The sequence below is a fragment of the Varroa destructor genome, unplaced genomic scaffold (assembly GCF_002443255.2).
Source record: "Varroa destructor unplaced genomic scaffold, Vdes_3.0 BEIS01000007.1, whole genome shotgun sequence".
NCBI classification, from domain to species: Eukaryota; Metazoa; Arthropoda; class Arachnida; order Mesostigmata; family Varroidae; genus Varroa; species Varroa destructor.
The window spans coordinates 14,706,546-14,730,616 of record NW_019211460.1 but is presented as its reverse complement, the minus strand read 5'-3'; the positions used below and the strand labels follow the sequence as shown (position 1 = coordinate 14,730,616).

The following is a 24,071-nucleotide window of genomic DNA, read 5'->3' as shown; positions in this document are numbered from 1 at the left end:
TACTTAGATTTGCCGGGTCGCCAACTTTCCAGTGCTGTAGCTACACCCCAAAAAGTTGTCGTAATATTGGCGCTTGACGCATTACTAAAAATGTCAAAAGTTAATATGCTCCGAGGAGACCCATTTGATGGTAAATACTGAGGCTTTAACCTTATATATTTGTCATCACAGCATTGCATACTAGATTTCTAACATTCTGTGTATTGTGAGATATTCTACTCAATGTAAAGTCCTACATTGGCATTTACAAAGACGACTTCGGTGTAGTAGTTGAATTGTTATTAAATGAGTTATTGATTCACACACAATTCTCTTTCATTTTTGGGTAAAGCGCTCTTTTTAGCCAGATCGGTTTTTACATTGTTTTTAAATCTATGAGCGGTCATGTTACCGTTACGTGACCTCCAAAGGCTTTTTACCGTTAAAACGTGTGTAAACTCGTGCGTGCAGCGTGGTGAATGAACAAAGGCTCTGCTTCGTGATGGCACTGGCACACGAAGGCATTGTAACAACAGAGACGTTATTGCTGTCAGACCGTGACGTCGGATCGCTCGCATATCAAACACAGACTAAAAATAAAATCACAAATGGAATACATTCATCGTTTAATGCTATTTTGTAATTAATTACTTAAGAATGCCTATAGTGAATCATATGAAAACGCTTTTTCCTTTACGGAATGAAACTGTTCCCTACCAACAATTTTACAAGCCAGCAACACCGCCTGCAGTGGTAGGTCGATGAAATTAGCCAACTAATAAGACCAGATGAGCAAATCACCCGAAGAAAAAGATAAAATAAGCGTACTAAATGTCGCCACCTAGTTTCTACCGAGAAATTAGTGCCACTAAAAAAAGTCGAACCTCAGCGTCGTTACAACGGTCCTCAGTGATGTGATTCACCACTCCCAACAAAGTCACGTAGCTTTCTTCGAACTGGGTGCGACTAGACCAGCCGACAAAGTTGCAACGGAACATAAACTTCTGTAGAACTTGGATATCAAGATACGAGTCGCAGGGCACCTGTGGACGCGGCCATTCACCACGAAGTAGCGTCGGGTGAGGTGCTAGAATCCATTCGTTAACAGCACTAGTTGCTAGGTGTCGTATAAGATCCTTCACGTGAACTCCCAGTGGTATTTCCATCATTGACTCTTCGCACCAGTTTAATAATAACGACACGAGTACGCTGAGATCGTATAAATGAGTACACACATATGACAAGAATAACACAATGAAGTATGTTAATTGTCCTGTTTTGGAAACTATGCAATCATTCGCGAAGGCTATATCACAAACTAGTTTAAAACTATCTTTTGGCGCCCTTCGGAAAAACGTTGTTGGTTTTGTTTTGACTTGCATATCTCCTGTTATTGTACAAAATGGTAATACAATTTCTCTTGATCTTAGTTAATATTCCACGCTTTTATGCAGTAAGCGTGTGTTGAAGGTCTGCTTTGAGGATTTTGTTTTTTATTAAAAAGCATACATACACTTAGTTCTTTTCCTTCACTACGTACTAATGGTTAATGATATAATTTACACTACTTAGCTTCTTACCTAGCTTGGCGCTCGTCTTCATCAAATTCCGGGATGTCTGGGATGGGGCTAAAATGGCTTATATATCGGTGCAATACTTGTGCCATAGTCAAAACAGCTTTGATGCCAAGGCACTCCTTTATCGGCACTTCTGAAAGTATGTTTGAGACGCTGTTAAAGGCCCGTCGAAGAGCGGCCATTTCCTGGCAGCCGTCTGAAACAATTCCACCACATAGCTTCGTAATTGATGACAACGTTTCTCTACACCGACTATATAAATCGGGCTTTTGTTCTTGTCGGGTCCGCCTCAGTAGTGCTTCGAACGCCCGCGTATACATAAGCAATTGCTTTTTAGGAATATCCTGCGATAGAAAGGCTACACTTTTTCTATAGAAGTAGACCGTGAGCGGAGCCTTCTCTAGGGCAACGGTGGCCAGCCGAAGCTTGCGAAGATCGTCTTCAACCGAGAACAGCTTGTTAACCGCCCCTTCAGTGTCCGCCAGGTTGTCGCTTAGCTTCTGCAGAATCTCGCACACCTCCAGCGGGTCTTCAACTGTGCAGAGGTAGTCGAGGAAGAACTTTTCGTCTTCAACGCATTCCGTCGTGTTGCTACTGGAGAAATGACTAGCAACTGCGTCGGCGCTTACGAGGTGGTTACGTAGCTGACGGAGGTCTCTTAAAGGTGCCAGGGAAAGAAGGGCCGTCAGTTGCGACCACAGATCCTGCTGGAGGTGTCTACGGAGATTCTGGTCAAGGAGCTCGGTCATTGCCTGACGTGTGTACTCGGGTGCAAGCGGGAAAATCTCCATTACTAAGAATAGGAGAACCTTATCCTGTGACGACGGGTCACTTTTTGGTATTGACTTGAGCAAATTGTACACCCGTTGGGCCTTACGGCAGAGGTCGACATTGCAGCTGCAGTCGTTGAAAAAACGACTTAGTTCTTTGCGTCGATGAACCGAGGCGATCAGCTGTTGAATCGGGGGCTCATTGCATAGTTCGACAATAAACGACGCATTAGCACTGAGAAACTTGCTCAGCTGCTCTTGGACATTGTCGATATTGTCATCGAAGTAATCAGACAGCAAGATGAGTGCCGTTTCGGCGTGCAGATCTGTCAAAAGGTTCTGGCCCCGTTCATTGATTAATGATTCCCACCAGCCATAAATTCGGCACGTTTGATCGGTCAGTATGAGGAGGTGACACCATTGGCTGATCAGGTACGCCCGATCGACGTGCTTGGCAAGTAAGCGCCGACTGTATTCTTCGAGCAGAGCACTATTTTCAGACAAGAGTAAGACGAGCGCGTGGCACAGCTTTGGATATTTGCCGGATTGCAGTACGTAGGTCAGTTCGGAGAGAAGAAGTGACACGAATTCGACAAGTTGACCATCATTCAACGATGCTTCCAGCACGTATAATAGTACGTTCACCAGATAGTCGCTTAATTTTTGCTCCATTCCTAATAAATCACTTTGCTGTAGTTTTGAATCCATCTCGACTGGTAATTCTGTAAGGGTTAGAGCAGGTTGAAAAAGCTCGATGATCGTAAGTTATATACGGTTTGCTCATTTGTTAACTGGGTGATTCCGCGTAACCGATTATTAATGCAAATAAAGTGCAGCTGCAGTCCTGAGGGATATTTGTAAAAGAGTGGCTTTCCAGGAAGGAAAAAGAAATTAGTTACTATTCTTTTATTCGCTACTAACTTTGAATTCATCATTGGTTATAAAGTGAGATCGTTTTTTCTTTAATACCTTACCTAGGTCATCGCGGAAATCCTGAAGACGGTCAAGGACAATATCCTCTTCGGAATGGGTCATAAGAAGACGCCAAACAACGAGTAACAGTGACAAATAACTGTAAAAATCATTAAGTCATACTTGTCGTACTTCATCGAGATAAATAAATTTAAGAAAGAAGACGTTAAATCGTTTCGACGTAATTTCTAAACCCAACTTTCACTGTGAGGACGAGCATCGATTTGCCTCTGAGTCAACATGGAAAGTTATTATAGTTTTTAGCACAAAATTCATTTCTCCCAAACATATGTATAGAAATGCTGCTTCTATAATAACAGTTCAGTTCCGAAAGGTGACGAAACACCTCGATGTAAATAAAATATTATGGAATAAACACAGTGTAACAAATGCGGTATTACTGACTTGGTACATACCTTAGCAGGTGAGTATTAGAATGTCTGCCCGTTACAAAAAGTGCTTTTAAAATGAGATCCACGGGCCTAAAGACCGATGACGGCATCGCGCAGAATAGATCTTCCAAAACCTAATCAGTAGATGCCAATCAGTAGAGGAAAGGCTGTTAGTAAGACACAACAAGTCAGAGCGAAATTGCAGTATAGCAAGACAACTACTGGATAGGTGTTCACCTGCGATACGATAGAGCAAGCCTACAATTTGCGGTCTGATTGTAGTATCTTGAAACAACCTCATTTCTCCTAATGATCTAAATGTAAAGCTGACCAAAGATTATTGCATGCTTCGTATAGCTATTGGGAAAATTACTGACCGAGTGGTCTTCTATAGAGTGAATAGGTATTTCTCCCCGGGAGAACCTAATCAGCACCATGTCCGCCACCTCACGAGAAATCTTCCTCCACCGATCCTCTGCCAGTTCGTAGCTCTGAATGACTCGACTGAGCAGACGAAGGCAGGCCACTGAATCAGCGTGTCGTTCCACCAAGCGTAGCACAGCAGCTCTGTTACTTTCCGCATCTAGATGGAATAGAAAAAAGCTGCTAACGTAAGTTTCGTTCGGTATTGCATAGTAATTATATTCTGTATGCCGTGACCATGTCGGACGATTTGATCATAGTGGTGGAACCGTTACTAGTAACTCGTTACCGAATACTGTTTCGAATAACGTTTTCAGTGAACAACGGTTTACGACTCACCCTCAGCGGAGATCGCAAACAAATCCTTGACCAGAGGCTCTACCAGGGGCAATGCTCGACCGGTAAGAGATGATCCGGGCTCGAGTAAGCGCTCGCATATTTTTAAGATCTTTGGAACTGAAACGACCAGCTTTGACGAGTACTTTTCTTTGGCCAATAGAAGCAAAAATTCCATCAGTTTCGGTAGTAGCTTTTCGAACGTCATCACAGGTGACGGAATTCCTTGATCAAACAGCAGCTCCAATTGTTCGATAACGTACTTCAGAAATTTTTGATGAGCATCAAGCAGGGTATAGTTAATGCGGCCCTGAAAGTTTGTTTTCGTTATGACACCGATAGTTTGTTTGAAAGAATACATGATTGTTTGTCCTCACCGACATGTTACTCGACTGCAGCAACGGAGGCCAATTATCGAGACTAAGTGGGTCGAATGGAGCACCTTTGAAAGCACGGCTCATTTCTGTAGTAAATTAAATTTAACCAAGTGTTGTCCCAAGAAATCAAAGAACTGCATTGGCATTGTACCACATGCATGCACGTACACTCACAGATGATTCAGTGTTCTTCATTTTCACACAGAGGTAATTCCAAACATACGTACAAAGCCCTGCTTGGTCATCCTTGTATATTCTGCCAGAAACATTTGTATCGAGGGTGGAAGGTCATAGTATTCCGACGTTTGTCTTGAGCCAACGCCCTGCGTGATCAAAATATGGTTCGATAGTACGCGTGCTTCAATGACTTGTAATCGTTTTAGGAGTGCATACATCGCACTCGTTCATAGAAGCACTCTATCATAGAAACATTATTGTAGAAATGCATATTTGGTGCTCACAAAAGAGAAGATATCTCTTCAAAGCCTAACCACGTAGAAGTGATTTTCAACTAGAGAAACTTGTGCTGGCGAAACTTCATTATGACATGGATTTTTCGAAAAAAAGAAATGGCAGATCGTTATGCCTTACCTGTAGTTAATACCCTGTACGCGACCCATTCCCAAAAAGTGAGCAAGCGTATCGTTTTGTAAAGGACACATTTTGTCTGCCTGTTTTTCTTCGGCCACCGATGCTTGTGTTGCTTACAGCATTTATCAGCTATTGAATAAACACACTAACGTACTGTAGATTGTGCTCACCTTAACCAGCTCAATAAGCATCTGCAGAACGACTTCTTGTAGTTCGGGCGAAACTAGTAAAACGTAAAATTTGAGTGCCTGCTGGGCAACCGGCTCGAACATGCGAATATGTGGTGTCAACGCGGATTTGACATTCGTTGCAGGACGCACCACTGTTGAGCCCCACGAAGTCTCATACCTGAAACGTTCCAGATCAACATACATTCCCTAAATCACTAGTCACACATCTTAAAAAAAAATAGCCTTCTAACACATCATCAATTTTCTTCTTCCAAAAAAACTATCAAATATTCTAAATCGCAGTAAGGAAATGCATGCATGCATGCATGCATGCATGCATGCATGCATGAGAAACTTTTTTATGATCCAGAACACCTAGACAATGAAATAAGCAAGGAGTAACTTTAACATTACATTAACTGTTTCAATTTTAGGTGAATATTTGCTATTTGTAGAACATATTAATTAATGGGACAAAATAGACCATTTGTTATTTCGAAGTAGCTGTTCACTGATAAGAGGTGGATGGCAGTTAATTCGTTTCGTGAATTGAAGATACGGCTCATCAATTAAGACGCTATAGAGATCTCGAGATTCATCGCATCTCCGCTGTTCGAGCTGATTTGGCGATCGGCCTCTGTCATATTCCGTACGCGAATGCATTCCTGCATAGTTGGTCGCAAACAGCGTCCTTAATACCTGATAACAAAACAGTCAGATTTGTTAAATTGACATTTGACCGCTTCATACTCTTCCCAAAAAGTCGAACTTTTCGAGATCGTACAATTGAGATCCAATGACCAAGGGCAGGATCCGATAAAAGCTACTAAAAACGAAACTGTTGATTTCACTCACTTCTGTGGTAGTTCGAATGACAGCAACCGGTGCAAGAGCGAACAACGTATGCAGGTTTCCGATCAAAGGCTGAATGTGCGTCGTAAAGTCCTGCATTAGGCATAGTGATAGTAAATTATCGATCGCAGAAAGGCTAGCGAGTAATAGTGGAGATGGTGCACTTGAAGATAAACTCGTCTGCAAAATAGCGAAGATACGAATGATTTAATTAAAATGTTGTTGCCCTAAAGTTCACCCGAACGGCAATGTGAATTACGGTACAATTTTTCGCCAAAATATTAACATATCGATGCAGTTGAATATAACAAAGTAGTCAAACATTAATGTACATTAAGCGACGCCGCCTTAAATGCAGCAGTGATGCCTTCCTGCAGTTTTCCATAGTGCATTTCACGAGTCAGAACGAATCCGTCTACCGTCTGTTCTGTCTCCCGATTCACCCGTAAAAGATCACTATCTTCACGTTCTAAATTCAGCAGAAGCGGCTTGTCTGCTGGTTTTGGTACCTAGCCAGAAAGAAAAACGCAAGCGGTGGATTAAAACGATTCTGTGGGTAGTACTTAAAGAGAATGCAAATGTAGAGGAAATATTTATGTGCGGCGGAGGCATCCAAATCTGGACTTCGGCTTGAATTAACATTATATCTACACGAAAACAAACATTTAAACGAATTTTTTTCCATGCTTATTTAACATATCTACTACCTAGTACAACTACAGCTTTAGTTAAGGGGTCTAAGCCACTAACTAGAATATTTTTTTCAACATGCAAATAACCTTCCTATAGAACCCATGCAACAGTTGAAAGCGGTTTAAAAATTTCAGCAAGAATAACCGCGGACGAATATCTAAGCGACCTAATTGACAATTGATCATTCCCTCTCTAAGAAGTCCATCGATTTCTCTACTAAAAATTTAGTGAGTCAATAATAATGACCTCCAGAGCCATTTTTCAATTTAAAATCTATTGAGAATCGTCTCCTTTGCTTCATAAAGGTCATTTTTTGGAGACCACATGAAAACTAGCAATAACGTAAATCATCGATTTCAAATAAAAGATAACGTTTCTCCTTTTAATGGGGGTTAATCCAGCGCAGAAAAATTGTATGATAGATGATCTTTACTCAAATTCCTCGGTTTTTCGCCGTAATGGATTCTTGTTTTATTTCAGAAAGAACTCTGTTTGCACCAACAGTAATAGCAGGTGAACGCCTGTTCACGTGTCGTATACGAGGCGCAAACAGTGCGTCTAAGTATATCTGAATATGAGTGCTTCATTCTACATATATGTATATATTTGTTACAGCCGAAAATTTAACTAAAACATAAATAAAACAGCTGTTAGTTTTGGCGTGGTTAAGGTATAGCAATCCCTATACGCTACGTTGTCAATCTCTGCACAACGGCCTCGAGAAAACCGGCCAACGCTGGAGCTATAGCAAAGAACAAACGCGAGATGCCTCGGCCGCTCCCGAAAGACTAATGCCGAAGTAAAGGGACGTAACCGATGTCGAAGACCAAACGTGTGGGCTATGAGGTACAAGCAGCCCTGAAATCGTCTTAAAGGATCCGCGAAGAAAAATACTGCGCATTTGTTACGAAGATCAACGTAATTGCGAGGACGCCTGGAGCGTCGAAAAACTGTGGCAATGATGCAACGTCGCTACACACCTCGGCACAACGGCACGTCGAGACGCGTTACTGGACGAATATACTGTTCACCACTGCCAAAAGCACAGCCGCAAGGAATGCACGCAAAGGCTGCGTAGAACGGCTGATAGCAGTGACCGAGTGAAAAACTAGGCTCCTAGTCAGAAGCGAACAACATATCGATAAGAGACTAGGGCTCTTACACTTTTGTTACGTATGAGCTAGCGGCTATTTGTTCTTTTATATATATATATATATGATGCATTTAAATTGAGCGAAAACTTCAGCGAAATATTTGTCGTAATGGGTATGTCTTCCCCCGTTACTCCTGGTATCCAAACCTTTCTGGAAAAAATAGCAGACTCGTTATGGGAAATAAGAATGCGTTGTTTTCAACATGTAAGGATGGACCAGGTGTTATCTAATCCTTGTACGGTAGAAGAACTCCCGCCAAGACTCAAACTTATTTTTTTGCCTGAAATTGACGGTTTACGTTAGCAATAGAGCTTGGCTATAGAAATTAACAGCCTTTTTAGGCTTAAGAATATCAATTGCATATTAGGTCGTCCAAACAAGTTTGCTTTTTTAGAACTTTTGCATTTTTTTAACTTTTTGGCCACTTGAAGTGCTTGAATTGTTGTGACGTTTGACCTTCAATCGGCTCAAAATTTAATTCCGTTAAAATTGTTGTGTGTGTGGGGTATTTGAGCGACGCTATAGCGAGTCTACACCTATCAATATCGTTCGACGCACGGTTGGTATTGAAAAGTTATTTGCAGATTAAAAAAGAAATGTATTGAAAACTGTTAGTTAGTGGCCTAGTTCCCTAACTGAAGCTGGTATCGTAATTTATGGTAGTTTTATTGGATAAACGTGGCCGGTGAATGACGCTTCTAGCACACGCAAAAAGTTAGTTCATATATCTATTCTCGTTTCGATACAGTCTTAAAAACGGAGTATAAAAATGTTTAATTTTTTAAGTTCAAGACACGTATATTTTTTTGCTGACTGGATCACACTTTTGGTGAACTCTACGTCGCACATTTAGTATGCTGATGTTTCACACATACAATAATTATCTTTCTGTAGCTTACCCATCTTTGCATCATACTAATCGGTTTCTCGGCTACCTCAGCGTGAATCGCTATCACCCGAAGTACATGGTCAAGAGAGAGAGACAACTCAGCCTTAAGCTGATCGGCACCAACCAGCAATGCCCATGAATCTCCACTAGTAGTGCCTGAAGATCAAATGTTTAGAGCATACTATCTACATATTACTCAACGTATTTAAGCATTGACGTTTCCTGCCTACTTTAATAGGTTATCAAATTCTAGGACGAATGTGCACCAGTCCTGTATCGGTTTTAGTAATCAGAAGGCTCTCAGAATTTGGTAGTATATTTAGGAATCATTCGATAATCGCCAGACAATACGAATATTATAAAAAATTTGGCAATAATGCAAGTACTTTGAAAGGAACGAACACAACAGCGACTGATTTGCCACTTCATAGTTCCTGCTGTAGCCGGGTTTAAGCAACGAATTTTATTTTTTTATTATAAGCCAATTTGTAATTCTCCCATGCAACAGGGTGTAGTGTGAAATTATCATAAGAGTGGTGGGTATTTCCTTTAAAAACGTTCATTTAATTTTGGTTCTCATGTCAACCTCATAACACTACCCTGAAACCATACTACAACTCGCTAAACAATCTACTCATAGGAAACCGTTAAATTGGATTTCAGACCCATTTCTATTTTTCTCAAAGTTACATAAACAACTCAACAAGCTATTTTCGTTTGTGCTACTCTTAGCTCGCTTATAAAGGCTTATATAAATACTGTTAGACTTGTTAAACGACTGTCTTAATATTATATAATCTAAAAATCTTAGATGCATCTACTACAGTAGACATCCATGTATTAAACTCGCAGAGAGAACGTTTTACAAGAGAATCACCTCAAAGAAATGTGTACACTTCCACAATCTATTGCGACGCAATGATATTTCACACAGGAAGTTGTTTATACACACCCAAAGAATGTAAAATTTACGCGGAAAAACGTTTTTCCGACACTAAAAAACAGTTCGCTCAAACTCGAGGCAAACCAGCGTAGTCTCACCACACTGTCTGAATAAAGTGTTGCCCATAACTGCTTATTTATCGCAAAAAGGAAATCTTAGCCTCATGGCTGCAGTCTTTGCCGAACCCTTTATATAGCATGAAGATGTCACATACAGGTGTATTAATATAGAAATTAGGCTTGGTTTATAGGTTTTATCTAAATATACCACGAAGCTGTCCATGTGCGAACGAGTGCAGCAAATTAGAACTAACAAAAATTCGATTTGTCATTTAATATAGGAATTAAATAAAATCAGTATTGAGCATCATTTAAGCAGTTTGAGCTACGGGCTCACTCAGTTTGATGATCAGGCTGACCCTTTTTTCCTTTAATAACGGTTCACACCTGTTATGTCCGAACACACCGCTGACTTCGGTTATCAATACAGTAATTAGCTTTTCCACTATGCACAGCTTACCCACATGATATGATATACATCTACGTAAAAATATTTTCTTACCGCTTGCATTTTGTTTAGCGTAGTCTCTCCCGTACGCAACAATAAGTCGACTCGTAATGTCAAGCATCAGTGAATGCAAACTCGTGTCATGCATTAGACTCGAACAGGTCATTAGATGATTTAAATGACCAACAAATCCTACACCCAATGGGTAATCGAATTCCGTGGCAGGGTACGCCTCAAGAATCGAGTGCAGTGCTACCAGGACACCGTCCTATTCAGAACAAAACACAAGATCCGATATGGCAGTCCGTAAAAGAATAAGCTATTCGATGACATTGGCTGTGTTCAAATCGGAACTGTGTCTTATAATTATCGAAAACACATTAAATAGAATTCCAATCAAGAATTTTTCTAAGCTCGAGAAAATCGAGAGACACCAGTAGAATACCCTACTTCAAACCTTAGAGTTCTACTTGGTTTATATCCGGTCGATAAAATCATTGCACTCACCAAAAGATACTTATCCTCAGAAAGCATGACCAGTTGCGCAAGTTTGCTTATCGTCCAACTAATGTTCTGTTGTAAAAGCCTGTTTCGACCCATAGTGTTCTCAACATGTCGACCAATTTTTGAATATTGGGCGAGGCAAAGAGTTACGCGGCTAGACGTGTTGTTCTAAAAAAAGAATAAATGGCAAAAAATTGTTTATAGATAGTATGATACTATATACATTATAGTAATAACAACAATGATAAAGCCTCATTATAGACACGCCATTAAGTACTGATTTCAAACCGCATAAATTAGTGCTGTACCAAAATGAGTACCCTCCCGTACCATCGTAGCCACACAGGAACAGATGGCCTTAGCCACTGCTTGACGAACACGCTGGTCCTCCGAACCAATAAATTCGCTCGACAGAAGGACATCACCGATCAGGCGTTGCTGGACGCGACGCGCCAGACGAAGATATACAAATGGAACTTCGGCAATGACTTCGCATAGGGTCACCTGACGATACGGTTAGTCTAGTTATACACACAACTATGTCTGCTACCGAACCAGATTATGTTTGTATTATCGATGTCTTTTGCTAAATTGTGAACCGGACGACACCCGATAATCTAAAACAGCTAGAAATCAGAAACAGGGTTACGTCCAAGTAAATTATCGTGGGAAGTAGCTTGCGAGAAGATGTTACTAACTCGTAGAAGGAAATATGTTGACGTCCTGAGCCGATATAACGCATCTACCAAACCAAGGACTTCTTTATCACTTGCTGTCTTCAGGTACGAATGAATGAATACCTGCCCAGAGCACACATACAAACCATAGGTTAAGTATAACTGATATCAGCACACAATTCTCAATTCATGATTTTGCATAGAATAGTTTTTTCCTGTTAAATTTAAATAACTCTGACGTCTGCAGTACATATCGAATAAAAACCATTAGGTGATTTTGAGCTTTAACGAAAAATAGTACCAAATAGCTTCAAAGGTGAAGAGATGTTAAAAGAACATTTAAAATCTTAATTGACACTAAGCCATATATATTATACCTTTTTAGTAATGCATAGTTGTGTATGACTGGTGTATGATTAAAAACGGATGTTTTTAATTAGAATTTTCAATATACCGTTACTGGTTGTTTTTTTTTTTATAATGTATTTGTTATTTATCATATGGATTATCGAGCTGATCCAATATAGGACCCGTCATCATTTCAACATGCTATACCTTTATCGCATCTAGAGCAGCTTTTTGGCACAAAGGATCTTTATCTTCTAGACGGCCGAGTATCGATGAAAGTGCTCTGTCAACGTTTGATCGAGGCTCGCCTAAGTAAAGACACAACACTGTAAGCATATCAAGTTCTTGCATGTTAATGAGTTTAACCCACCTCGCTTAAAACAGCAATAAGACCTAATGGGAGAAAAATATAGTTTTTTTTATTTACCGCCGTTTTGCCATAAGAGGATCAGGCTCGACCGAAAACGCAAATCAAAACCTATTAAAACGCTCTGTCAAATCAGAAACTGGTTTTGATATGAGAAGACCTGTTATAGCGAAATTATTGTGAGTGTTCCATTTTTACTGTCTATTTTCAAAAAATGTAAAAACTATAACATAAGGAAATTGTAATTCACCTTGCGCGTTCCAGACATTTGCGGTCACCGCAATCAGGTGAAGCACGTTAGACACCAAATGAGGATCATCCGATTGTTCGGCAAAAGCACTTTCCAGTACGGGGCCCAGACGGGAAAGAACAGTCGGTTCAGCGGACAAACATCGTACGACACAGTTCAGAGCTAGCGAAAATTGACTCACCTGATACTGCCAAAAATAGAATTGTATTTCGTATTGATTCAATGCTAACCACAGTTTCACAATGCTTAGGACGCTTATTGAATCGTAAACCTTGTTGCCCTGTTGCCTAGCAGAAAACCCCTTATAGCCCTAACTGCTAATCGATTTTGGTAATTGTAACTTTTTGTTATGTGCAAGTCAACGTTAAAAAATGTCGCAACTGACTTTGCTGTTAGAACGTTCTCCGACGTATTTATTGACCAGTAACGTGGCAATAAAATGTGAAGCGGGTAGGTCACCAAGTTCGTCCTTTAAAGTAATTAAAGGACAATCCGAGTTACAATTACATATCCTAGATTCTGAAAACGAAACAAAGGCAACAATTTCCTTGTTATTTTTCACGAGATTTAGGCAAACCCTGAGCGAACAGATCGCTTTATAAAAATAATGTTTTAGGACATGCGCGACACCTAAACTTATTTCCTTTGGTTTCAACTTGTGCCCATAGATAGTTGGGAAAAACCGACCACGCATTTCGTAACAGACTTTACACTTATAGCGTTTTTCTCATATCATAATTAATGGTCAGCTGGGAATGATTCACCTCTCATTTTACATTAAATTATGAGGCAATCTGTTCTAAATTTAGCTTTAACCTTTTCCTTTAGCACAAGTGATAATTATTTAGAGCAGCGAGTTAAACTAGCTTCGTTGACAAGAGCCTTTCTGTCTAAGCAAAGCAAAAAAATTTCGTGTTGAGGCAGTTTCGTTTACAATATCAAACGCATTTGACGTTTGAATAGATTTTTTTAGATTCTACCAACTTTTACAAACGCGGTATATTGAAAGAACTGCCAAAGTGTGGTCTAGTAATTACAAAGAAATAGCGGAATAACTGCAATAGCCTCGCCTGACAGTTGAAAATATCTAGAATAATACCCGAGAGAGCAATGAACGTAATAATAGGAGCAGATGCCTATTTATGCACAGCTTATCGTATGCATACCACCGAAAACAAATATTAACGCTTTCACTTGGTTTCATTAAGTGGCAGATACAACGAATATATTATAGCTAGAAATTAGCGTATGGTGACTAATATTCAAAACAAAAAGATGAAACGTTCTGAAATATGTTTAATAACACTCGTCCTTACCGGAGCTATTTTTTTTAATGGCAATCGTTCGATTTAAGGGCCTTTTGAGCAATGCCGGGCACCGCGAAATGATCTCTCGTAGACATTCTAAAGCGGGGCAACTCAATGAGCTGCCCTCAATAATAGCCGTGCAATGCAGCACAGCAAAAAATGCCTGAAAATTACAGCGAACATCATAAATGAACAAGATTCCGACCTATTCAATTTAGGCAGTACAAGAGACGAATCGTTTTGTATCTGCTTAGCTTATCTCCAACAACTTAATTGCGTCACTATGACCGCATTAAGATTTTTTACGCAATATCGAGTAACTTTCCTCATATGGGTTTAGTGTAGACTATAGGGTTCCACCTTAAATATTTGGCAAAGCTTGAATACATTTCTCACAGCCTTTTTCTCTCTAGACCTAGGTGCCTTATTTAGAAAAAGACAGTCGAGACTCACCTCCTCCACAGCTGATTCTTCCATTCCCACAGCCTCGTATTCTTTTGTTAAATAGCTGAAACAATTGAACGTCATTCGCAGACGACAGGAGAATACAAATCAACATACTTAAAACTTGAAAAGCATGGTTTCAAAGGAAATAACGATTGCTAGGATTAGTCTGAATTATAAGTTTAGCAAAGTTGTTATTCAACCTTAACTAGATCAGGTTAAGACCTGGCTTACCGGAGACAAACTAGGGCAGCGGGTAATGTTTGTTCTTCATTTCGGTGAAGATGTCCTACGAGAGTGGTTCGGAGAAACTCGCAATTGCTGAGGCTTTTACGGCATTGAACAGCAAGACAAACCAGGATGCGCGATGCGACTCGGATTAAGGATGGTTCGCTACAAGGGCATTGAAGTTAAAAATGTTTGTCGGCGCAGAGAAAATTTAGGAACGATTGCATGACCACATGGGGCCAAACGCTGAAAAACTATTATGCCGTTAATTTATTTTTTATTCTTTGAAAACGGCCAGTAAGCAGTTATGTTCGTAGTTTCGCTCAATTCAAGCATATCCAACAGAACGAGAATTGAGTCTAGTTTCGCTAAGCACAATATAGTCCCAATCTCGTTTTTCTAACGTTTTGTCAATCATCACCCCCTCCTCATCGATGTAAGATGCGCAGTGCAGCTGCGACTTACTTAGAAATCAGTTTATTATCACCTTTATTCGTCATGAAGTTAGCAGTTGCCTTGAGTGACCAAGCTTCCTAAGAAGCCTACTAATAATAATAATGATCATAAAAAAATATATTAGGGTAGTTACACTGTTGAGGTGAGGACAGTAATACAGGCAGCGATCAGCTGTGTGACATCCTCATGGCTTGTGTATGGGCCCAAAACTGTAAGAATCTCCTCTAGGGCATTAGCGACCGCTTCGTCCTGAAGAAACTGATCTTTCCGCTGGAGCATTTTTAAAATACATGGAACAAGATTAACGCAATACGGCCTGAAACGCACGTATTTATCATGAGAACTTATGATACACTAGATTTAATTACATACATACTCGCCGATAAACGCCATCCATGGACTATTAGAATGAATTAAAAAATCACTTGATCCGACATATGCTAACGCAATGAAATTTATTGTCTCTGAGCTCGAATAAACGAAGGAAAGTTATCTAATTCTGATATTCACCTTCGTTTTGCATGCTTAATTAACGGCGCCAATTGGGCGAATTTTGTTAAAGCCAATGCAAGTCGACGTTTGTCCTCGCTCCTCTTAATTTCCTTGTACAACTCCGCTTGAACTCGCGATAGATGACTTTCAACGAGACGCTAAAAATAAATTCACATTATAGATAATGGGAACTTGAAATGTGATCGAAAATAACCGAGCGGTATTCCATCTCAATTCACTACCGATTCAGTTTTCAGCCGTTTAAACGATTTTTTCATTAATTAACAATCTCAATTTACAACAATCTATCATATACGCCTTTCAAGACATAAACTAAAAAGCATTTTGTTCATAACTATGGTTATTAAAACTCGACTACCTTCGTAAGGTACGCTCATAACCGCCCAAACGAGAGACCACGTTACATATGACTATAACCTTTGACGCTTTTACTATGAATATAATTGCAAGCGGTTACGTTGTGTTTTACCATGAGTTTTGTAATGGTCATAATGGATTACCTGGATGGTTAACGAGAGGCATTCGGCCGCAACGAGGCGAGCATTTTGATTTGGGTTGGCGCTTACAATGAAGAAGCACTCGAACACGGAACTTAGCAGTTTACCGAAGTCCGTCAAACCCCTGACAAATTATCAGGTCAATAGAAAACATAACAATGTGTCATATTTAGATCTCGTAAAACATTCTGACTAAAACTAATTCAAGCCGAAGTGCATCACTGATACGTATCTGAATCGTTTTCTATTTCCGACAAAGCAAGCAGGTCAATACAAAATGCAACCATCAAGGCTACCATAAGAAAATACAGTTTGGCTTTAGTGGCGCTAAACGTGTGACGCGTTATAGAGGCCTGTATTTCATTCAACAACAAGATAATTGTATCGTCGAAAGACTGAAATTGCCAGTGACAGCTATAATGTTCTGTACTCCAACATTAAATTGTTAAACTATATATATATATACATATAAACCAAAAAACTCTATCGAATAAGACATCAATGCATATAACACTTGCTTACTAAAATGCAAAACTTAAGAAAAAAATTATCAACCGTCAATCAACTGGACGGATACAAAGTGGAAAAAATATGCTGATCCTCATGTAATGATTTAAAAAAACAACAAACAAACTGGCTGAAGTAAGTGCTAAAAAATTCAGCCTTTGTATATACTAAATGGCATAATTGGAAAATATCTATCATTATTGCTAGCAGTTATAACATTCGACACTTCTCTATCGCTAAAGCCTTTGGAGAACATTTTGAAAAGAGCCGCCGATCGAGAAGGCGGGAACGTTAAACGTCAACTAGGTCCAAAAAAGTATCCTTAAAAAGTGTGCGAGGTCCGACCGGGAGACGAAGTAATACTGTTTGAATTATATCAGTAGAAAGACTGCATTATTGATTGCATTTCCATGAACTGATGAATTGATCCAAGGACCTAAACATTATTTAAAACAAACTAATATTAAAATGATAAAACATGTATGCATTTTGTAAAAATAGAGACTTACTTAGTTTGCTCGGTGCAGATGGAGTCCGCGAGGTAGCAGCAATGACCGAAAAGTTCAGTTCTATTCAACTCAGTTTGGCCCCTAAAAAAACAGTCAAGGCATAACGTTACAAACGAATCGAATCTACCCTTTTGTCTCATATATTCATTTGGAAACTCAATTATACTTTATATTTCTTCGTTAATTTATATAGCTAATATATATATAAATGATGAAATATAGACGATACACCAAATGTCGGCAAGTAGTAATTAAGCTATGTATAGTATATGCAGTACGCTGCTAGCGTGATACCTCTTGACAATCTAGTTAGACATCTAGACAGACATTATTTATATTACTTAAGAAATTAAAATGTTATGCCTTTAACAGAATGTTCTTAGTCAGTCCGAGCTATTATCAAGCTTGTTAAAAATATATCAAAACAAGACATAAAATCATGAGAGGATCAATCCCAAAGAACGAACTAATTTTAAACTGAAGCTATGTAATGTTTCTACATAACAATTAAATGTACTTCTCGCAATCATGTGGTCTGGAAGTGGCCTTAATCGCTTCGATGCTTTTCAGCAGCCGGTCCATAGTTAATGATTTTGAAGACATCATTTTGACCTAGGACAAACAAGGTATTTTAAATGTCAGCTTTCAATACACGACATCTGTTGAGCTTCGCTATGTGTCGTCGACTAGTACGTAATACTTATAAAAAAACGAAAGACTGTAACTTTACAAGTTTGCCCAGACTCAAGGCTCCGTAGGTGTATGCTCACATTTTGTAACAAAAATTAATCGTAACGATGATATATTACCATTTTTGTTGATTTTATTACCATCATAGATAGTGTGAGTTTAAAAACAGAAACATTGAAATTTGGGCTTAAGATAAATTCAAGATACATACAACATCACGATAGCTTAAAAAAAGATAGACGTATTACAACCATAACATATCGGCTAGTGCTTTCAGTCTCCTGCTTGCACATTCGTTATATTAACAGTACAAGCAACGTGTCTTTAGTAGCAATCATCAATAGCTCAGCACCATCAACAACTCTGGTAAAAACAACAAACTGTAACATGTATAGCTATAACTTGATATGCTGTAGCGTTAACTATATTCATTATAGTTATTTATTATGGACTTTAACAAGCTGTTTTAGTTACAGACAGATAATGAATAGACGTTTTTTCCAGCAGAATTCAGTTGTAAAGTAATGTCCCACTACTTAAAACGCCGGAAATTTAACAGGCGGACGTAGTCGAATCTACACTGGAACGGCAAATCGCACTAGTCGGATCGACAACGTCCGCTTCCCGTTATATGAGTAGCATATATTTATGAGCGTTTGCGATTGATGTCACTTGTTTCCTGAACTAGCTCGAATTAGCTCGATATGGTATTAAGAAAAAGCATAAAATTATCGTGACTTCATACGTGAGTTAAAAAAAATCTATAAAAAACTACCCCTGAGAGGTCCCTTATACTTTTTTCCGCTATACGAGTATTGAAACTTTGTATCCACTTGTTTTTTTTTTATTTATTCATTGTTATGATAAATGAGACTGCAGACCTCACAGTTTCAATTGTAATCTATCGGTCTGTTTGCATGCCGCTTACATTCTCCTTTTCATTCGCGAGTATGTTCGCAATATTTTTTCTTCCTCAATACAAACGGCACCGGTGAAATTTATTGAAAGGACAGACTGACATATTGATAAATTCGCATTTATTCAGAATAAAATGCACAGTGGTGGAAAATATATGCAAACATGGCGAGTCACTAGAACGCTAATGTCCGGGAAGATATATAGATTTTGCCTGCAGCGATTTATAACTATTTAAAGTGATGACTCCCGGCACCACATCAAAAATGCGGAACCAAAGATGACGTTTGAACAAAATGTAGGATATTAGAATATTAAAGTAACCGAAAAAAAAGTTTAATGAAATCCAATGATATGAAGTGAGCATATGCCACTACAGGATACATCTACGGTATCTTGTCGGTAGAGTCTTAACTAGACGAGCTTGAACAGATTCTTTTTAAGCCATGCGGACTTGACGCACGATAGGAGAGCACCTCGCGAACCCGATATCGCCGATCAGAATCGTATTACTTCATCGAACTTTAACAGGATTGATAAAGCAACCAGTTGTGTGCCAGCTATACTAATTACGGCCTCCACCCGGAGTGGATCAGACACAGTCACTTGCCACTTCCTTTGGGTAAGTGATGCAGCGTACGTTTGCCGAGCATCAAATATCGATAAATATCCTCGTTTAGTTATAATATTGAAATAAAGTCACCACATTTTGAAGACACTTCCACAATTGTGTGTGCCCATCTCACGCGACTGATTTGTGTGCATATCTGGAATGATAGGATTGAAATCTTGTTCGACCGTCGCTGTGAATTGTTTGAATACAATCTTTAGAACGAACTGTGTTAAAATAATCGGGAGTCATTCACGTAGATTATTAGTGATCCGAGTATCTGTCAATGGACCATCTACGTATGGAACACACAGACACCCATCGTATCTATAGCCAGTTCGTACTGCTGCTGTTAGTTACAGCATAACAGATCTAACAGCTGCTTCTATTGTTCGGAAGGAAGCAGCTCCACGGCTGGATGAGCCGCTGTGTCCATCAACGAAAAAATCACAGTCGACGTTCATTTCTCCCCACGAGCAACACCATCAAGATACAGACAATAAAGCAAACTGGGGCCACACCAATAGGATCGTCTGCTATCTCATCAAGTTTGATTTTGCGAGCGCCAGCTGATCTGCAACAGATGAATCGTTTATGGTAGACCTAGCAAGAAAAGTTAGGTGAGACGGAGGCATAACAGAGGAAAAGAGCGAAGTGGAAAAAAGTTGGAGCTTCGTCCAGTCAGTGTCGAAAGATCTGAACACTTAAATTCATATGTGCGTTTTAAATACACACCAACAAAGGTATTCCAGGCAAGATGGTAAGGAGAGCACCGCTAATTATATTTAACAAGTGATGTAGCATTATCTATCTATGCCGTTTGTTATGTCCCTGTGATAGCACATATGCGCTGAATAAACTTAAAAGCGCGTCGTGGTCTAGGTTTGAATTCGGGCATAGGCACGCGATTCGCGCTGGTAGCCAGCCACGTGAAGTGGTGCAGAATAACTTATACTAATATAATAAAATAATAATCACTAATATAATATAATAAGTACGAAACGTAGAAAACATATTGGTTGTTATAGCTATGCCTCAGAATAGGCTGAAATGTAAGTGGTTATTTGACAAGCGTTAGCCACAAAAACAATTTATATCAATCTGAATACTATAATACTTCTGGATAGCTAATAAAAAAGTAAAAGTCTTGTAATGCCAAGACAGTGGATCCTTAACACCTCCCTAACACTGAGGTGTCTTGCCTACATTGCGCATCATTGAAAACCTTTCTAGAGTGACGATTTCTCTCTTTTACAACAAAATATACTAGTCCGTTTTCTATATAAGAGACGCCTCAGCGTGGTGGCTTATTCTGTTTACAGTTATTAAAATTATGGATTTCTGTATAAAACAAAGTGCACATCGCTCCTCTAGCAAATTCAAATTCTAATTAAACCCAAATCGGAATGCTTGCATTTAAGTCTATGAACCTGATAAATGTACAAACTTTTTTCAAAGAAATAGTTACCAAGAATATTTACACACAGGCCATTATTTTTGCTGGTGTTCTTGAAAACAACTTTTTTAATTCAAATGTTCCCATTGGTGATATTCAAATACTTCGGAAATCATCATAATACCGAAACTTTCCGCATACGATTGGCGATTTGGTACGATAACACGGCTCAATTTATTGGAAATAATCTAACATAAGTTTAAACCTTAAATAAGAATTATCGAAAATGAAACTTTTTTATATTTGGACGTTTTTCTAAAGAAAAAAAATCGAAACAAGGTTATGAAACCGAACACGTTATTTCCCCACTCTAAATTCTTTTTTTTATATTATTTGCCTCAGTTTACTCTTCTCTTTTGACTTAATTTAAAAAATTAACAAATAACAGGATGAATTAAAAATATATAAAATATAAAAAAAGAAAACACAAGGTTCTTCAATAGGACAAGCTCCAAAATAAATCAGTAAAACAAAAACACTAATAAATAGTCAGTATATATCTTATTTAATAAATAAGATGATAATAATTCTCAAATAATAAAGGTAAAACAACCAAAATTAGAAATCCTAAAAATGAGCCAATCACCCTCCCAATTTCGTATTTCAATTCAAAGTCAAGTTCCAAAAAAATATAAATGAGTAACCGGTTTCGCGCACTTTTGATGGGAATTTTAAATGACTTTGTTTGTGTTACGGATTGAATTATTGTAGGACGTCTCAGTTAAACAGAGCCATTGTCGACCTGGTTAAAGGGTTTCTTGCCGAGGAAAATGTAAGCAGAGATCCTTATTTGAGGTCAAAAATGGACGAAGACGGTTATGTGCCGATAAGTCTACTTGCAGGCTCACATCGAATGCAGCGAATTACTGATAGATCAAAAGTTATCTTACAGGCGCTCAAGCAGTCGATGGATTTACAGGTGTTCAACGACGACAAGGTTCGTCTTCGAGGATATCCACAAGCAGCTGTAGAGTGCGATGAGTATTTAACCGACAGAAGCTAACCGCAAACGAACCGGCGAGGTCTCGTAATTTGTCTGTAGGTAGTTTTCTGCAGTTATATATATATATATATATATATATATATATATATATATATATATATATAAGATGTACTACTTACCTATGTACACAGATGCGCAATGCGTACCACGTCTGAGTTGTTTCAAGAAAATTATTATGTTCTGCCGCCATTTTCCCGCCGGTACTACTTTCCAGAGATGTAGGATAATTTAAAGTAAGGTGACAAAACTTATCTAATGTTATGCACATGTAAAACTTCGGCAACCAACAAACTGATGATATAAGATGGGAAAGTGTTTTGTTTTGCGTCAATTAAGATATCTAACGGGTATTTTTTTTGGGTTAGGATTGGGTGCGTATTGTCAAGGATGCATGTTAAGGTTGCAACCAACGTGTTTTGCCCAAAGCATTATCGAAAATATTATTTGTCTAACCGAAAAAAAAGGTCGTAATGGGTTATGTGGAAAGTTGTGGGGATCTGGATTTTTCGATTGAGTAGACCAAGAGATAAGCGGAATGAACGAAACACAACATACGTTTAAAACAAAAGATTTGACCTTAGTTCGATGCATAATAAAGGTAATGCTAGATAAATAAAGTCGGACCTGAATACTTAAATAGGGAAGTTACAAAGCTGAGCAATATTAACATCAAGATTAAGTCTAATAGATTTTGCTATTTGAACGCCTTTGCTTCATAAGCCGATTTGTTTGATACTTCAAGCCATCCTGATGCCATGATGGTCAAATCACGTTAATCAGGAATTAGGCAAGGACAGTCAATTTGGCATAATTCGATACAGCACTCACGAAGTCGACTTCGATAATGAGATACTTTCAGATTAAAAAACAAACTGTGACTGTTTTTATAAATACAAAAACGTTTCCTTCAAAAGCTTTGACTGGCGGAACAAACTATCATTAGTGCAACAGAAATACATAATTGTAAAACAACTTTGTTATCACATCGCTTTCTGTACTCTTATTCTAATACCTATCTGAGACATAGAGTTCAGAGGTTCGAATAGGCTAATAATACGCTTGGCGCGGCCCCTATCAATAATCCTAATAATTTCGTTTAGTATCGCTAGGGAAGGGAAAGGTCTTGATCGAGTAAATAGCATTTGTATCGGCACTAGTACATCGTCATTCCATATATGTATACACGTATAGTCGGTTTTGAGCTTATCATCTATTATTATTATTTATAACTTATTAATTTATAGTATATTTCTTCTATCTATCCATCGTGTGTCCCATTGTGTAGATTTAGGTTGTACATAGGTGCAACATGCCTATGGAAAACTTTCAAACCTGAATAAAGTTACGGATTGTAGCCTTCCCCTCATTGCAACGCACTACGAATCGTATTGAGACGTATAGTTTTTTGCTGAGTAGCCTGAAGAGCCTTTCGACTCTAGATCTACTTATAATACGTAGGAACGTTGAAACTAGTAGAAGACAAATTTTATGTCCGGTACTCAAGCCATCGGGCATTACTTCGAATGGTTGGCTCTCAGTACGAAACGAAGTACGTCTACTCCCGGACGCGAACCTAGATTACCACGTGTTTATAAGTTTATCAAGGGAACACATTACCACCGCATTACCACGGGGATATTTCATCGGGGCATTGTCAAATTAAAAGTGTATGAATGTGATTGTTCAACCGGAAAACTGGAAAAAATTTAAAGGGTAGGAACGTATAGATTTATGAAAAATTTTATATCTTGGTTATGTTTTCTAACTGTCCACGCACGGCGTACCTGCAGCGGAAATATCGGTTGAAATATTATAACAAATGCGTGCTTACCTTGCGTCTGCTGCTACGAACAGCGTTGACTTGTGATCTTGATCTTTATCTCAAACCGAAATTTCATTGTGTAATTTAACTTGCTTTAATCCTATTAACTTCACTATAGTGAGGAATAATTGCCTGTCTATGAAATTTGCCAATAAACATTTAGTCAAAGTACTAAGCCAGTGATATCGGTTTATGGTATAATTCTTGCCTACTGTGGATATATAAGTGCAGCCATTTTAACCTAAGTTAGGATATAATAATATCCTTTCTATTAATATCTATTATTAATAATTTGCCTTTCAAGCTAGCTGGTCTTGGTAGAAATGTGAGCTGGTATTGCTTA

At 38.7% G+C, this 24,071-nt stretch overlaps 1 protein-coding gene and 1 long non-coding RNA gene across 22 annotated transcripts in view; one reads left to right on the top strand and one right to left on the bottom strand.

Moving 5' to 3' along the window:
* The window catches only part of LOC111253839 (huntingtin-like), a 26,640-nt gene extending 6,775 nt beyond the window's left edge, over positions 1 to 19,865 (bottom strand). For 4 of the 11 annotated variants that reach the window (XR_015316386.1, XM_086974044.1, XM_086974046.1 and 1 more), the window contains exons 1-29: positions 18,174 to 18,299; positions 17,750 to 17,844; positions 17,233 to 17,313; positions 16,220 to 16,340; positions 15,717 to 15,856; positions 15,340 to 15,522; positions 14,757 to 14,915; positions 14,532 to 14,586; positions 14,088 to 14,241; positions 13,157 to 13,290; positions 12,772 to 12,958; positions 12,362 to 12,480; positions 11,828 to 11,929; positions 11,460 to 11,633; positions 11,133 to 11,297; positions 10,680 to 10,893; positions 9,186 to 9,331; positions 6,772 to 6,948; positions 6,443 to 6,619; positions 6,072 to 6,286; positions 5,588 to 5,765; positions 5,054 to 5,149; positions 4,453 to 4,759; positions 4,068 to 4,273; positions 3,715 to 3,824; positions 3,301 to 3,398; positions 1,560 to 3,048; positions 864 to 1,188; positions 420 to 569 (exon numbers count right to left, since the gene is read on the bottom strand). Coding sequence is in view for 10 of the 11 variants with exons in the window: in XM_086974044.1 (XP_086830170.1) it covers positions 420 to 569; positions 864 to 1,188; positions 1,560 to 3,048; positions 3,301 to 3,398; positions 3,715 to 3,824; positions 4,068 to 4,273; positions 4,453 to 4,759; positions 5,054 to 5,149; positions 5,588 to 5,765; positions 6,072 to 6,286; positions 6,443 to 6,619; positions 6,772 to 6,948; positions 9,186 to 9,331; positions 10,680 to 10,893; positions 11,133 to 11,297; positions 11,460 to 11,633; positions 11,828 to 11,929; positions 12,362 to 12,480; positions 12,772 to 12,958; positions 13,157 to 13,290; positions 14,088 to 14,241; positions 14,532 to 14,586; positions 14,757 to 14,915; positions 15,340 to 15,522; positions 15,717 to 15,856; positions 16,220 to 16,340; positions 17,233 to 17,313; positions 17,750 to 17,844; positions 18,174 to 18,215 (5,799 nt within the window). In the remaining variant the exon portion in view is untranslated. The other 7 variants (XM_086974050.1, XM_022813929.2, XM_022813928.2 and 4 more) reach the window with 7 other exon arrangements.
* On the top strand, positions 18,192 to 23,913 carry LOC111253840 (uncharacterized). 11 transcript variants are annotated; one of them, XR_015316394.1, is made up of 4 exons: positions 18,192 to 18,288; positions 19,270 to 19,459; positions 19,847 to 20,207; positions 21,615 to 23,913. It is a non-coding gene; the product is annotated as an uncharacterized LOC111253840 (long non-coding RNA). The 11 variants fall into 11 exon arrangements; XR_015316393.1 differs by lacking the exon at positions 18,192 to 18,288 and adding an exon at positions 18,549 to 18,667; XR_015316389.1 differs by lacking the exon at positions 18,192 to 18,288 and having other exon boundaries at positions 19,321 to 19,459; positions 19,847 to 20,190; positions 21,615 to 21,675; positions 21,823 to 23,913.
* Positions 23,914 to 24,071: the final 158 nt, after the last annotated feature.